The 15,130-nt window shown below is 50.0% G+C and overlaps 5 protein-coding genes across 5 annotated transcripts; 3 read left to right on the top strand and 2 right to left on the bottom strand.

The window, feature by feature from the left end:
- Positions 1-51: 51 nt before the first annotated feature.
- On the top strand, positions 52-621 carry EI90DRAFT_2917876 (yippee-domain-containing protein; the record flags this gene model as incomplete). Its single annotated transcript, XM_039054625.1, has 4 exons — positions 52-168; positions 230-358; positions 404-502; positions 565-621. The coding sequence occupies 4 exons, from the start codon at positions 52-54 to the stop codon at positions 619-621; spliced, it is 402 nt and encodes a 133-aa protein (XP_038917141.1).
- A 201-nt stretch (positions 622-822) lies between these two features.
- Positions 823-4,313, top strand: EI90DRAFT_3122595 (uncharacterized protein; the record flags this gene model as incomplete). The annotated part of the gene is made up of 20 exons (XM_039063526.1): positions 823-964; positions 1,017-1,162; positions 1,218-1,368; positions 1,421-1,491; positions 1,550-1,677; positions 1,742-1,828; positions 1,887-1,959; positions 2,010-2,158; positions 2,217-2,337; positions 2,389-2,486; positions 2,539-2,768; positions 2,828-2,855; positions 2,912-3,020; positions 3,073-3,155; positions 3,212-3,436; positions 3,496-3,565; positions 3,618-3,694; positions 3,749-3,818; positions 3,881-3,952; positions 4,008-4,313. 20 exons carry the CDS (start codon positions 823-825, stop codon positions 4,311-4,313), a joined length of 2,436 nt encoding a protein of 811 aa, XP_038917140.1.
- Positions 4,314-4,589: 276 nt separating this feature from the next.
- EI90DRAFT_3154147 (uncharacterized protein) lies at positions 4,590-5,986 on the bottom strand (the record flags this gene model as incomplete). The annotated part of the gene is made up of 4 exons (XM_039065913.1): positions 5,807-5,986; positions 5,685-5,743; positions 5,427-5,621; positions 4,590-5,360 (listed from the first exon to the last, which is right to left on the bottom strand). Exons 1-4 carry the CDS (start codon positions 5,835-5,837, stop codon positions 4,590-4,592), a joined length of 1,056 nt encoding a protein of 351 aa, XP_038917139.1. The 5' UTR covers positions 5,838-5,986.
- Positions 5,987-6,936: 950 nt separating this feature from the next.
- On the bottom strand, positions 6,937-8,160 carry EI90DRAFT_3015847 (uncharacterized protein; the record flags this gene model as incomplete). Its single annotated transcript, XM_039056927.1, has 5 exons — positions 6,937-7,178; positions 7,304-7,455; positions 7,649-7,707; positions 7,851-8,013; positions 8,120-8,160. The coding sequence occupies 5 exons, from the start codon at positions 8,158-8,160 to the stop codon at positions 6,937-6,939; spliced, it is 657 nt and encodes a 218-aa protein (XP_038917138.1).
- Positions 8,161-9,142: 982 nt separating this feature from the next.
- Positions 9,143-10,269, top strand: EI90DRAFT_713325 (uncharacterized protein). The gene is made up of 7 exons (XM_039067986.1): positions 9,143-9,371; positions 9,432-9,464; positions 9,520-9,550; positions 9,603-9,820; positions 9,883-9,933; positions 9,994-10,166; positions 10,240-10,269. The coding sequence occupies exons 1-6, from the start codon at positions 9,219-9,221 to the stop codon at positions 10,012-10,014; spliced, it is 507 nt and encodes a 168-aa protein (XP_038917137.1). The 5' UTR covers positions 9,143-9,218; the 3' UTR covers positions 10,015-10,166; positions 10,240-10,269.
- Positions 10,270-15,130: the final 4,861 nt, after the last annotated feature.

Raw genomic sequence — 15,130 nt, 5'->3', positions numbered from 1 at the left:
CCATCCCCCAATCGTTACAGTCGGACCGCCAGGGACCTCAGTTTTCTTCTCATGCTGAGCTCACTCCAACATACACCGACTCAGACACCGAAGGCTGACCCATCCGCTGTCACCTCTCCATACAGGAATAAACCGCGGTACTCATGCGCCAAATGCAGCGCCACTCTTGTTCGTCATTTCCGAGTTGTTCGACCCTGATTCATGTCCAAATGGCCCTCGAACCCCGCAGGCGCTGCAAGATGAGCTATTCAGCAAAGCATTTTCAGGGCGCGAAGGCCGGGCACTTTTGATGCACAATCTGGTTAATGTTCAGGTGGGCAAATCTGAGGATCGCACCCTTCTAACTGGACTCCATACAGTGAGTGTGGGGATTACCAACGATTGCTAGTCCTAACTCCTATAGGTGGCCGATATTTATTGTCTCGGTTGCGGAGTAACCCTAGGCTGGACTTATTTACGTGCTCACGAGCCTAGCCAGCGCTATAAAGAAGGAAAGTTGTCTGTGATGCCCCCGAATACGAGATTTGGGCTCACCGATGTTTCGATTCGATCATCTCAGGCAAGTATATTGTGGAGACTCAGCGCGTCATCAAAGAAAACAATTGGATCCTGGGCTCCTAGTGGCAAGCCGATTCACCCATCCCCTCGCTATGAACTCGTGTTCCGGGACTTCCGTAGATGCAGCGGCCCCTGGATCGAGACGCCGGGCGCTACTTATGTAATCACGTGCTGATTTTTTTCGTCAATTAATTGGAGGATGATACTGTGACAGTTGCAGAACTGCCCATTAAGCTTGGAGTGCCCCTACCGCCCATATTCCCAATGATAAGGCTTTCGCCAGACGTCATTGTGGATATCCAGCGCATTCTAGAGCTGAATCATTCGGATGTTTCTGACCCACTTGATTCATTCGACTTCACGGAAAACCACGCTGTTAATATCCTCAACAATCTGATACCTGATGGTTTGTACTCGAATGCGATTCATTGGCATTTTCACCATCTCATCCTAAGTAGAAGCCTCTCTTACCAACCTGGATTCGGTTCAGCGAAAGCTTCGAGATGACCAGCGTTCTTTGCAACAGGAGATTGTCATTCTCAGAAATGAATTGCATAAGGACCAAAACCCAGAGCGAATGCAAGTCATTCAGGAGCTGATTTCTGTATGCTCGCATCTGCAATGCTTCTTCCGTTTCTTTAATAGGTCTTGATGTCCAGGAGCTACTCTCGCAAATGGCTCGCATACGCGAGAAAGCCACTGAATCCGAAGCTGTCGTTCGTGAAATAACGAAAGATATTCAGGTTCTGGATCTGGCCAAGAAGAATATCTTACACAGCATTACCGCCCTCAAGCGTTTCCAAATGCTAGGTACGAGAGCTCGTGCAGCTCAGCTTTGAGGGATGATAACATGCGAATGCAGTCAATGCCCTAGCTCAGCTCGAAGGCCAGATAAGAGGGAAAAACTACGGGCAGATATCGCAGACCCTTTCTGTCAGTGCCCCACACCCCCTAGCGACGATAGGTTACACTGAACTGCTTGCATGTTAAGGCAGTCAAAGAATTTTCCGCTATATTTAAGACGTACACTGCAGTTGAGCGCGTTGCCGCAGTCTGGAAAAAGGTACAAGAAATGCAAGCGGTCATAGGCAGTATGATAGACGAAGACTTCAATGCGTTGTAAGCATCCTGACTGCTCAGAAACATACCTACGGCCGTCCTACATCTCAACATACGCTTAAAGTTTCTTCCACGACAATATCAAAGCACCGAAGCCCGCTATTCTGAGTGACGCGTGCCTTGTGGTAGATGTCCTAGGCCATGATGTTCGGTGAGCTTTCTGTGGCTGCTATGGGTGTTTTCTCCGATCCCTCACATATCTAAAAAAGTGACCATCTCATTGACCGCTATTGTTCTATCGAGCTAAAGGAATATCGTCGAGTATTTCGCGCTAATGATGAGGTATGGGCATTCCCTTGAGCATATACGCAAGAAATCAAATGCATCCAAAGGCCGGACAAATAGACAATATATCTAGACGATTTGCTTGGTTTCGTCGTATCCTGATGAATCACTATGACGAAGAAGGCTATGCGGAGATTTTTCCACCAGAATGGCAGGTGGGGGAGCATCTCTGTGCCCGTTTCGTAGACATCACTCGGTTCGATTCGCCTTCATTCCGGGGACCAGCAACTAATCTTACGCGATCTCTCATCCAGGGACGATGTGACAGCGGCATTGTCAAGGAATGCTCATTCACTCACTGTCACCATGCTACTTGACGCACTCAAACAAACCCTTGAATTCGAACAATCTATGGCGAAACGCTTTGGAATGCCTGTACGTCTAGTGTGCTCCCTAGAACTTCTCGTCTCCCACACGTCGCATCAGTTCAGTAAAATAATACAATACTGTTCAAATCGCGAACCGAAGGCCATTTCATCTGCCTTTGACCCACACATGGGTGTGTTCGTAGATGCGCAAGAAAAGTTGGTCTTAATGTCTCGCCCAGGAACCGTATTTTTCAGAATTATGAATTAGGGCACTCGCTGACATGATGTCCGGATACCGAGGCAGCAAATCACGGTCATCACTAGAAGGTGTTACAAACCCTGGCAATGATTCGGAGACTGTACCGACTGTCCTGCCGTCATCCACCAACTTGTTCTACTTTTACGGACAGAACCTCGAACAATGCGCAAAACTTTCTAATAAGCGGCCTCTATTTGACCTGACCGCATTACACAAAAAGTGGCTCAAGATTTATGCCGGTAAGGATAGTTAGATCAAGATTTCTTGATTTCCCGAGTGTCATGTTCATTTGCGTTAGACGATGTTCTCCTCGCTGGCATGAAACGGTCCGTTCAATCCCTCCGCTCCGTTGGCGTATCGTATTGAGCATTGCGGCTGATAGCTCTGATAAAGAGCGAAAGTCCAGTGAGAACAACATTAACTTCGTGGAGATATGCAATGCCTGCCTCATTCTTAACACGGCAGAATATTGTCAAGTTACTGCCCTCGAGGTTTGTACTTCAATGTTCAGTCCTTGAGCCTTACTAATGACATGAGGCGTAGCTCGAGAACAAAATCAAGGAGAGAATTAGCGAGGAATTTCAGGGAAAAGTGACATTCCAATTCGAGCGAGACCTTTTTGTCAAGTGAGTAACTAGCCCGAACTATTAAACTGGCCCATTTATGACATGTGCGCAATCAGCGTTATTTCATGCGCTATCAACGTTCTTCTACGAGAAGTGGAAACTACATGTGAACCTCAGTTCATCTCAATGGGTCGTCCTTCGTGGAATGGCTCCCAGCTAGTCAGCTCGGAATCGGCATACATGACGGAACTGGTCACATCCTTGAGGTCAACTGTGGATGTGATACGCGATCATATCGAAAAGAAGAAATATTTTCGCAATTTCCTGGACAAAGTATCAAAGTGGGTGTTCCAACATCGCTCGGTCGGACTATCGGTGAAAATGTGTCTTCCCAATGTAGCGCAATGGTTGTAAAATTTACTGCAACATTAGTTAAGAGCCGCCCCATAAAAGAAACAGGGGCAGAGCAGGTGGGTAACATTGTCAAGCACAAGTGAGCGCACCTCCACCGATCTTGCACAGGTCTTGTTAGATTTGCAGAGTCTTAAGAGGGTTCTCCTCAGCCTGCCTGATCCTCAATCGACAGAGGGTCACTCTACGTAAGCAGGTCCATCTTCAGCAGTCGCATATCTGCTTAGATCATCCGTGTTTAGATACTCACGCAATGTCAACACCGCAACTACGCAGCTGGAGACCTTGCTCAAATTAATCATTGCTCCCACCGTAAGTGACCTGAAATGTTGCCATTTTGGTTACTTCTGTGCTCACAAGGTGGGTTTCATTAGACATCTGCGGAATCCTTCGTCATCAACTACTTGCTGCTCGTCGGCGACTCTTCATTCTCGAACTTCCAGAAGGTAACGATCCATCATAGGTACAAAACCGAAACTAAACGAACCTCTAACATCATAGGTACTGGATTTGAAAGGGACCCCTCGAATGGAGCAAAATACCCTTCTTGACACCTTTTTAGCGACAATCAGCACTCGAGACGACCTCGACTCAAGTTCTTTCCTGTCCTCCCTTGACATGAACCCGTCCTCAACCGCCGCGAGCGAACTTCCATCAAGAACTGCAAGCAGTTCGCAATTATTCAGTGGGCTGACATCCCCGACTTTGGCCTCCATTCCAGGTCTGCCTGGACCCATGCCCTCAGGGGCCATGTCCCCAACGGGGAGCCGCGAAGAGAAATTCTCTCGGACTTCAGACGTTTGGTGAACTTCGCGGTGCGAAGAGACCGAGAACCCCATCAATTTTAATATTTGTATTATAGAAATTCTCAAAAGTTCTATTACGATTCACGAAGAGCAAGACGCTCCCTGCGGAGTACAGGCTAAGTCACGCGGATCGCTGCAATGTTAGGTAAGAATTAGTAGAGAATCAAATAGGTCCAAAATAAAATAAGATAGGGGAGAGCGTCTTGTGTCCGTCAAACCGCGCCTGCCAGTCGAAAAACAATCAGTGTCTGATGGGCCTGAAACTGATGTTCAGATTTTACGTACGACCCAAGGGTATCGAATTCTGAGTTTCATCTTGCGGTGTTCTTTGTACCGACAAAGACGAAGCATTTGAGGACAACCTCTCTCGGCTTCCATTATCCCCTCTCCCCCGACTTCTCCATGAACTTGGGGGCCCCGATGCAAGCTGCAACCCACCAAAGAAAGGATTGTCTCCTGGCAGGATCCGCGGTAACGAATCTAGTGACCGAGTGTCTAAACTTCGACCTAGTGCTCGGTCATCTTCAGAAGACCCGTCCCGCGTTTGCTGTGCCGAGCCATCCGTCATGTCCAATGATCTAGACCTTGGACCCAATGGTCGAATCCGTATTGGGGAGGGACGATCGAAGGACTGGGTTGGACGAAGAGGATGAGGGAGTGAGATTGAGGGTCGATCAAGCTGGGGTTCGGGTCGGATGGGTGCTTGATTCAATGTAGTGTGGGAGCGCGAGTAACGTAGTTGGTTTTCTCTTCTTCCCCGATCTTTCCGTCTGCGGAAGAGAGCGAAGAAGATGAGGCCTAGGAGAAGTAGACCCGAGAAAGCAGCAACAAGGCTGATAGCTATGAGGGTTCCAGCCGCTAAGCCCACGTGGTGATTATGATTCGCACTGTCACTGGGGGTCGGGGGGTTGGCACGGTGATGTTGGCGAAACAAATTGTTAAGAGTTGGCCTTCCAAGAGGTTTGTCAGAAGGAGTTGGTGGGGAACGTTTGGGCGAAGGTTTCCCTGAGAATAAATCAAGTGCATTCCTGTCTGAGCTGCTGATGAACTGTCATTGGCCTAAAGCGAAGTGAATAAGATGAAGTTGTAGGACACGAAGTGAGAACGCCTTCACCATCCACTTGCCATCCACGGTGACACTGAAGTTACCATTCCGAAGGCTGTTACGTTCCTTGAACCCATAGATCTCTACCGCGGTGCCTAAAGAAACAGAGACAGGAGCCAAAGTTGAATAGTCAATGACTAGAACCAACACTTCTGTGGAAGAATGGGTCACCTGTGAAATTGAACCACGCGGTGTCCCCGGAGTCTGAGTGCAGTAAGGGAAGGGTCAGGGAGACCAAATACGGCAAAGAACCCAGGAGACACGAACGGTTTGTGGCGTGGAACGAATTATATGTGTTGGTGATGGAGGAGTCAAGGTGGTAGGCCCTTTGAGAGCAAACACGATCCGATCGGACAAAGTACGCGATTGACGGTAATCGGCAAACTTACCACCGGCCCCTAAAGGCCATTTCGGTGTCATCAATGAACATGGTATCCCGAGGTGCGGGAAAAGTTCACACAGATGCAGAGGGAGAACAGGGTGGATAGAGAGTGAGGCGCTGAGCCTAGCTGGCCAAACTTGAATGAAGGCGGGACAAGAGGAAATACAGACGGAGCACGAATTTGGAAGGAGACGGAGAGGTTGTGGCTCTCTCCGGAGCTGCGGGAGTCTCTTCACAGCGCATAGGTCGTCAACGGTAGCCAAGAAGGGTGATGGCGCTGAAGTGAGGCTGTACAATGATCAGAGGGACGATTCCTTCAAGCAACTGGGCACAGCCACGACAATAAGTGATATTGCATCGCCATCTGGTCAAATGGCTGTGTGACCACTGACCAGCAAGTGCCCCATTCGCCAAACGAACGCTGAAATTGGTTCAATTGATATTTCCTGACCTTCTTCAAACCCCCTTGCGTTCGATAGATTTGGATGTCAGTGAGATATGCAGTTGCTTCAGCAAGTTCGTCAATTCGCACCCCAGGAGAAATTCGCCTATGATTGCACTGTGATTGAGGGTAAGAGCATCAAAGTATATTTTGAAGGGAATAATGGATGCTTCGTTTGAGTGCCTGCGTCATTCCTAATTTCCTCAGAGTAATCTTGCCTTCAGAATGCATACCTCTCGACAGATTCATGACTCAAGGGACACCAATGAAGGCAAGTGGCGATGAAAATAATTGATGCTATACAGTGCAGGTTGACGAAGCACCCAATCACCTTACTGTGCGAGCAGTGGGCGGGCGGGAATTGAAGCATGGCGATCTCGGATCAACGAACACAGCCATCTTTTTCACGTACGAGGAAGCGACCCAAAGAGTGGTAAGTTGTAATCACTTACTGTAAAGGCGCTTATTTTGGCTTATTTTGTCAGTTCTTATCGCTATGCCCCTACATCTGTCATCTCATGAAAATTTCGCCTTACTTCTTCTTCAGCTCATATATCATGAACTGAGGCATGTTTCCATCCCAGCGGGTTGATTCGGCACGCTTGCGCGGTAACTATCTGCAGTCTACATATCTTCAACTGAGCGTGTGGGCTAGCTTCGGTGTCGCTGCCAGGCCAAACACATACTTTATGCGCTCAAGGCGCAGACCCACTGGCCTGATCCGCCTGGGCAGGTGACCAGCCTCTCCGCCAAGTCCCCAGCCGCTTGTGCTTGATCACTCCGCTTTTACATACGATATTCTCGGGCTCCGCCCCGTTGGTTCCCTGAGTTGTCGGGTGCTCGGGAACCCTTCCGCTGCGGCCGAACAAGTTGATCTCTATTCCCTCGGTCACAATTCTTTGGGCAATGACTTTCTGCTCTATTGAAGGTGACTCATCTGCACGTCAATCACGTCATCTAAGACCCCATGCACAATGGTTTTCCCACAATAACGCGATTCTGGGACTGCCCCTAACGATGTAACGCGACTTCACAATGCCAAATATTTCAGGTCTCTCGTACACACCGCGATCTGAGTTACTTCATCTGACCAGGACCAGAACTCTGGGCCTTCTCGAACTGGATCCATCCCTCCTCTCATGTCCGCGAGATAGGATTCGGAGTCAGAACGGCCTGATTTGCCCAAAGTTGTAACGCGCGGGTTCCAACTCTTGCTGCATCTCCATGAACGCAGGTCATCATCCTTCAACTAGCTATCTCTTGGATCCGTATCCCTGGTACTCGCGTATGACAGGCTAGACCCGAAACACAACTCGATGTCAGTCCGGGGTGCACCGCCACGATGAACACTCGGTACAATCGCGGCCATACACATCACATGTGAAATATACAGTATATCTCTTTTACCATCGCCTGAAGCGCTGGCGGCGGTCCTGTGCTAGCTGGATCGCGAGCTTATCGAGCCGCTTAAATCATTCACCATCGGCTTTGGAGTGGGATCAGGCGCTTGCGTTGAGGAGGAGAAGATCAGACCAGTACGGAAGGAAGAATGACGGGAACCGAGATCACTGATGCGACCATATTGCATTGTTGCCTGCGTGTTGCATACCCTCAGCAACTCATCGGTAAAACCCTTTCGATCACTTCCAAATATGCCTAGCCGGTGGGGGATCGGGCCCGTTGTGACCCCTCTGCACGCAAGCTGAGACTTCTTGAGCGAGCTCCTTGCCTCTTCTCTATCTAGAAGTCCGGCGATTCCAGGACCCCGGCCTCTGCAGAAGACGCCAGGCACCAATCACCGTGATGAATCAGGCGACGTGCGAACTCAGACATAGCCTTCTCCCGATTTATGGTTGTTGGCAGGATCACAGCGTCTACCTGCCTATAAAGACCCAAGGTTGCATATGGCGGAAGGCCATTATGAGAATGTATGGATTCCTAGGACCAGACGAGTGATCAAGGGACAACAGGAGATGTTATTCTTGGAAAAGACAGCCAAATTCCAGGTCCGATCTTCAACGGACCAGCTATCGTGCGATAAGAACAATATTGTAGTGTCAAGCAAATTCAGATTTTAGTCTCTCTCGCAGCGGAATGAGAACCGAGGAAGAAGAGAATCCTTGATCGATATATCATGGAGATCAATTTCGGACATCTTACTGACACATCATACTCTGGCATACACCAGTCCAATGATCAAAGACTGTCTCACAACGAAGCATGTGTAGGGGGCTTTCGCCACAGTGCTTGTCAATCTTTGAAACAACACTTGTGTTCAAGGACCAACACCTCAAACTGCACAATTCATGCGTTCCAACCTCCGGAATTCAACCAACACATCAATGGTCACTTCGTGACGTCCGGCCCAGCGAGCCAAGCCATGGAATTGCTTGGCATTCGCTCTAGCTTGGCGTATATATATGGCGCGGCGATGGCCAGTTTACTTATAGCCGTGGCACAGCGACTATGTATTGCTATTGGGGAGATATTTTTAAGCCTAAATTGGCTAGCTCGCACTATTTTAGTACTTGTTTGGCAGGGCTGACCCAAAACTTCTTATGTAAGCAAGGGCTTCTGAACGTGATCAAAGACAAGGCCGCTCAAGGGCCGCTGAACAGATGCTACCTATAGGCAAGGTGCCGCCCGAACCTCATATCGATCTAACGGTGCACGAGGTTCAAAAGTGCGATGCCTCATTGCTGCTAGCTGTGGCCTTGTTCTGTGAGAAGCTGTTGCAGAAGTGCCTGAAGGCGGTGTCTGCTGAATTGAGCTGGTTCTTCGCAAAACAGGAAAGGTTGGTTTTACGTGTGCAGGTGTACACAGCCTTTCTCCGGTTTACGTAATACAACAATATGACAATGTAAATGAATTCCGCCAAACTAAATATATTCTGTCCCGTGCCAAGCGTGCCTGGCTGCAAATTTGCTTTTTAAGATGTAGTGATTGATCCACGTCCCCTTCTGCGTCTTATTCCTCAATGGCTTTCGTTCTGAAAACAAGCCTCTTCTACCTTTGCTTGTTATTCGTTCGGGGGGGATTGGCGCAGGGGTTCAGCTTGGTGACAACAGCTCGGAATTCGAGCCAATTGTTTGGCACCTCAACCGTCCAGTGCCAACCGGGTTACGATTGGGTGTGTGACTTCGGACAATGGTCCTTAATTCAGCGATGAATGGCGTCGTCTTCCTCGTAGGCGAGTAATTCGTTGGGCCAAAATCCATGTTTGGTGAGTGATTGCGCTCATCTGATCATCGTTCGCGCGCTTACCGTTCTATTGCTAGATAGCTGCATTTCTCACTGGGGCTTGTGGCAGTATGTTTCTTGGGAGTCTTCTCCCGGATGCGTTCTTGACATTTTGTTGCAGATGGAGATGGGGAAGTGAGGAGTCTGACCCCATTCTGTGAACCCTACAATTCGCCCATAGACAACAGCGGCCTAGATACAAGCCAATGTGCGTTTTCCATTGTGCTTCCGTTGCTTTCCCCCTGTAGCCAACATTTAGCTTCTGAAAGGTGTTTGTTCATCTGTTCACTACAACCTGATCGCTGCGTGTGCTGGTTGTCAGGGAGAACCTTATGTCAAGTACGTGGTCTGTTCGTGCAGCATTATCCATGAGGTCTGTTGAAGTCGGATGCTTATTGAAGATGGAGCAATTATTCCTATTATTGTCCCACTTCTTACATTACGGAGGGAAAGTGAGTAAACCAGCATCGTTCTTAGAACCCCTTTAATTTTTTTCCCATACTTTTTACTAGTGTTCCCGTTTCACTTCCTAGCGACACTCGTATTCCGGCTTGGGCTTATCTCAAGCCAAGCCAAAACAACGATTGGTATGTGATCTTTTAGCGTTAGACATCCTGTCTATCGGACGACCTGACAATCACCCATTTCGCTAGGTACAATGCCCCCCTTTCTAAAAAGATTGGACGTGCGTAACGCTTCATTCACCGCGTTCAAACATCAGCTGATAATGACACGCCAACAATTCTTTGCTCACACAGGCAACCCAGAGAATCAGAAACTCAGCAATCCCACCGGAGTCTCCCACTACTCCCCTCCCAAACCTTCTTGCTCCGGTGGGCCCCCTGACGACTCGAGCAAGACCAGCGGGGGTGGTGGAAGTACGAAAACAGGTACAGTCGTAGGGGGTGCTGTGGGTGGAGTGGCGGCTGTGGCGGCCGTTGCAGCCGTCGCTTATGTTATTCATGCCAAAATGGCAGCGGCAGGTGGCGTGTCTGCGGCAGCAGCTGCCAAAGGTGCAGCTGCCTCTGGAGGTGCCGGAGCGACTGCAGGTTATGGTACAGGCGGGGGTGTGAGCGCGGCTGCCGGAGCTGCTCAGGCACCGTTTGCTGCTGGAGGTTTCGCGGGTGCAGCGCCGGGTGTCAGTGCGTCTGTAGGATCGGGCGCTGGAATTGCCGGGAGTGGTGCAGCGTCAGGTATTAGCTCGGGCGTGGGTGCAACGTTTGCTCCTGGTGTAAGCGCTTCTGTTGGTCCTGGTGCCGCCTTCGGCCCTGGAGCTGCTGCGTCAATGGCTCCTGGTGTTGGCGCCTCTGTCAGCCAGGGAGCTTCCGGCGCCTTTGGGGTCGGTGCCAGTGCTGGTTTTGCGCCTGGAGTCGGAGGCTTCGCACCCGCAGGAGGAGCTGGGGCAGCTGGCATGGCACCTGGGTTTGCGGGCGCCGGCTCTGCCTTGGCTTCGGGTTCTGGTGCAGGAGCAGGATCAGGGCCAGTCATTGGAGGCGTTGCCGGCGGTGTTGGAGGGGCAGGATTCTGGGGCAGTTTGTTCGGTGCATCCAAGAAGAGGCGAGATGATCCGGAGGCGGCTTATGCGCCCCAAATGACAAGCACGAACAACGACAGCACCTTGCTAATGTCACCTCATCAGCCTCCGTCTTACCTCAGTGGTTCGACCCCCCAGTCGCCAGCAAGGTAATAACAAAGTTTTGATCATTCTGCCTTCTCCGATGCTGACTCGGCATTTTTAGTTTTGATCCTGGCCTCTTACCCCCTGGAGCGCGCCCTCCAGTGACCCCGGCCACTCCACTTTCGCTTGGGAGCGAAGTACCACCCAATCAGAGCCCCCCGTATTACGCAAGTTACTTCCAAGGAGCTCAGGGAGCCAGTTGAAAGCCAATGTCATGAATCCCCCCCTTTTACAACTCCTTTTCTGTCTGCTGCCACTGTGTTTCCCCGACTTACGGTTCATTTTTGTCTTATCTGTTTGGTATTATGGGGAAGAGCGCAATCTATTTTTTTATTCTACACCTGCAGCCAATATCTGCCCGAACAACCTGTCAGCACATGGTCGTGGGAGCTTCACTTCATGGATCGGTCAGTTTGGCTAGTTCTGATGAAGTGCCGCTTCTAATCCAACGAAATTGTCCAGATTTACATTGCTGCGACAATTTCCTGATGAAGGGCTTTTGGACTGGATCTAAGTCAGGACAGGCGAGCGCCGCGCGCGTGGCAGTGTTGCACACCGATCGATATCTGCGATGTATGAAATTCAAATTGCGATACTTGGTCCCAGCCGCCTGGCTGCAAATGTAGGTCCCTCTGTTTTTAAGGGCACGAACCCGGGAGCCGCTCCACATCCTCTTCTGCGCCTCGCACCATAATGGCCCCTTTCATTCTGAAAAGAACCCTCTTCTACCTCTGCCTGCTATTCGTTCGTGAGGGATTCGCGTGGGGGCTCAGCTTGACGGCGGCGGCTCAGAATTCGACCCAGTTGTTTGGCATCTCATTTGTCGATTGCCAGGCGGGTTACGATTGGGTGTGTGACTTCGGACAACGGTCCTTAATTCGGCGATGAACGACGTCGTCTTTCTCGTAGGCGAGTAATTCGTTGGACCAAGATCCATGTACAGTGAGTGACAGTGCTCATTTAATCCTCATTCGCGCGTTTACGATACCATATGCTGTATCACTAGGTAGCTGCGTGGCTCATTGGAGCCTGTGACGGCACGTTCTTTGGGCATCTTTTGACTGCTTCTGGATACATTCTTGACATATCGGTTTAGATTTCATAGGATGGGGGAATGTGTACTCTCTTTCCAACTGTAAACCCTACAACTCGCCCATGGACGGCACCGATCTACCTCCAAGCCGATGTGTGTTTTCCATTGCGCCCCGCTGCCCTCTTCCTGTGGCTAACATGCAGGTTCTGAGAAGGTGTTTGTTCATCTGTTTTCTACAATCTGCTTGCTTCGTGCGCCGGTTGTCAAGGAGAACCTTATGTCACGTACGTGGCCTGTCTGCGCAGCATTATCCGTGCGGTTTGCTAAAGTCGGATGATTTCTATAGATTCACAAATTATACCACTCATTGTCCCACTTCTTACATTACGGATGGAAAGTGAGCAAGCTAGACATTGTTCCTAGCAGGAACACCTTTAAATCTTTTCTTTGCTTTATGCTAGCGTCCCCATTTCAATTCCTAGCGACACTCGCATTCCGGCTTGGGCTTATCTCAAGCCAAGCCAAAACAATGATTGGTATGTGATCTTTCAGCGTCAGACATCATGTCTGTCGGATGGCCTAACAATCACCCATTCCGCTAGGTACAATGCCCCCCTTTCTAAAAAGATTGGACGTGCGTAAGGTTTCTTTCACCGTGTACAAACATTAGCTAATAATGGCACGCCGACAATTTTTCGCTCATACAGGCAACCCAGAGAATCAGAGACTCAGCAATCCAACCGGAGTCTCCCACTACTCCCCTCCCAAACCTTCTTGCTCCGGTGGGCCTCATGACGACTCGAACGGGGGTAATGGGAGTGGTGGAAGTACGAAAACAGGTTCAATTGTAGGGGGTATTGTGGGTGGAGTGGCGGCTGTTGCGGCTGTTGTAGCCGTCGCTTATGTCGTTCATGCCAAAATGGCAGCGGCCAGTGCCGTGTCTGCGGCAGCAGCTGCCAAGGGTGCGGCTGCCTCTGGAGGTGCCGGAGCGACTGCAGGTTATGGTACAGGCGGGGGTGTGAGCGCGGCTGCGGGAGCAGCTCAGGCACCGTTTGCTGCTGGAGGTGTCGCGGGTGCAGCACCGGGTGTCAGTGCGACTGTAGGATCGGGCACTGGAATTGCCGGGAGTGGTGCAGCGTCAGGTATTAGCTCGGGCGTGGGTGCAACGTTTGCTCCTGGAGTAAGCGCTTCTGTTGGTCCTGGTGCCACCTTCGGCCCTGGAGCTGCTGCGTCAATGGCTCCCGGTGTTGGCGCCTCTGTCAGCCAGGGAGCTTCCGGCGCCTTTGGGGTCGGGGCTAGTGCCGGTTCCGCGCCCGGAGTCGGAGGCTTCGCACCCGCGGGAGGAGCTGGGGCAGCTGGCATGGCACCTGGGTTTGCGGGCGCCGGCTCTGCCTTGGCTTCGGGTTCCGGTGCAGGAGTAGGATCAGGCCCAGTCATTGGAGGCGTTGCCGGCGGAGTTGGAGGTGCAGGAATCTGGAGGAGTTTGTTCGGTACATCCAAGAATAGACGAAATGATCCAGAAGGGGCTTATGCGCCCGAAATGACAAGCACGAACAACGATACCTCCTTGCTGATGTCACCCCATCAGCCTCCATCTTTTATCAGTGGTTCGACCCCCCAGTCACCAACAAGGTAATACAAAGTCCTGACCATTCCGTCTTCTCCGACGCTAACTCGGCACTTTTAGCTTTGATCCTGGCTTCTTACCCCCTGGAGCGCGCCCTCCAGTGAGCCCAGTCACTCCACTTTCGGCTGGGAGTGAAGTCCCGTCCAGTCAGAGTCCCCCGTATTACCTAAGTTACTTCCAAGGAGCTCAGGAACTAGTTGAAAAACCGAAACCGTGAATCATGATTCCCTTTACAATTTCTTTTCCGCTTGCTACTAGTGTTCTGAATTGACTCATGATTTGTTTTGTCCCATCTGTTTGGTATTGTTGATCTCGGATCTTGATTCTGAACAGACTCCGGCTGGATTGAAGGTCTCCAAGTTCCAGTTTCACCATACCTTGAATCGGACGGTAGTCTCGCCGAGCCATTCACCTTCCAGTTTGTTATATTGTGTTTGCAGACGTTTTTAAAATGCTCTTAAATAACAATTTCGTGATTCTTCACCTAACGATGGCAGGCTGAGCTTATAGCGCTGAAGCATTCCCTTCCCACTAATAGTTTAAATCATTTCTTACTTCCTTGTGTAGAACGTTGGGAAACCTATGACATTCCCGATTCCATCTGGAGAGAGAAAAAGTGTCCCAAACGGAATAATTTCGAGATACAGTCCAGTGAAGTAGCTGGATTTGCTTCAAATATTATCCATACACCCATATCTGGAGCAAAATAGAGCTTTCTGCCTACTTCACTATATTTTCGAAATTGGGACGCTTTTCAGATATTAATTTAGGCCCAATTTGACATACAATACATGGCTACACTGCCCCACATCAACGCTTTCCAACGCAGGTGGATCATGGAGATTGGTTAAGGATTGAACGAGCAATGGTGAAGCGCGACTTTTTGAATTACGGAGTTTGCCAGGGATTTTGAGAAAACAGCCAAAATATTTATGTACATACTTATTGTGATCGGAAAATTCCGTTCTTTTTCTTTTCTCATGGTCATGTCGTGCTTGGAACTCATTCTTTCGCTTGTGAAGTGTCTACCACTCTGTTTTGTTAGATGGCCGGACACATCCTTAGTCACGTCCATTGTTGGGTTTTTGTGCCTGAATATGTGCCAAGCCAAGGGATGTCGTGAATGGATCCGAGTTAGCCAACTCAGTGAATTGGCTTCGGTTTATCTCACTGGCATGTCTAAAAACAAATTAATTTGCAACTAAGATCACCGTCGTGCCTGCAGGGGTGACATGGAGGTGGCCATTCTTAAAGCACGATTGATGGTTCATCCAGGCTCTTCTCCCCTCACGAAACCTGCTCACCGATGGC

Source organism: Cantharellus anzutake (assembly GCF_015039405.1).
Source record: "Cantharellus anzutake strain C23 chromosome Unknown EI90scaffold_19, whole genome shotgun sequence".
In the NCBI taxonomy this organism is placed as follows: Eukaryota; Fungi; Basidiomycota; class Agaricomycetes; order Cantharellales; family Hydnaceae; genus Cantharellus; species Cantharellus anzutake.
The sequence above is the reverse complement of the archived record's forward strand: the minus strand, read 5'-3'. Positions and strand labels throughout refer to the sequence as shown.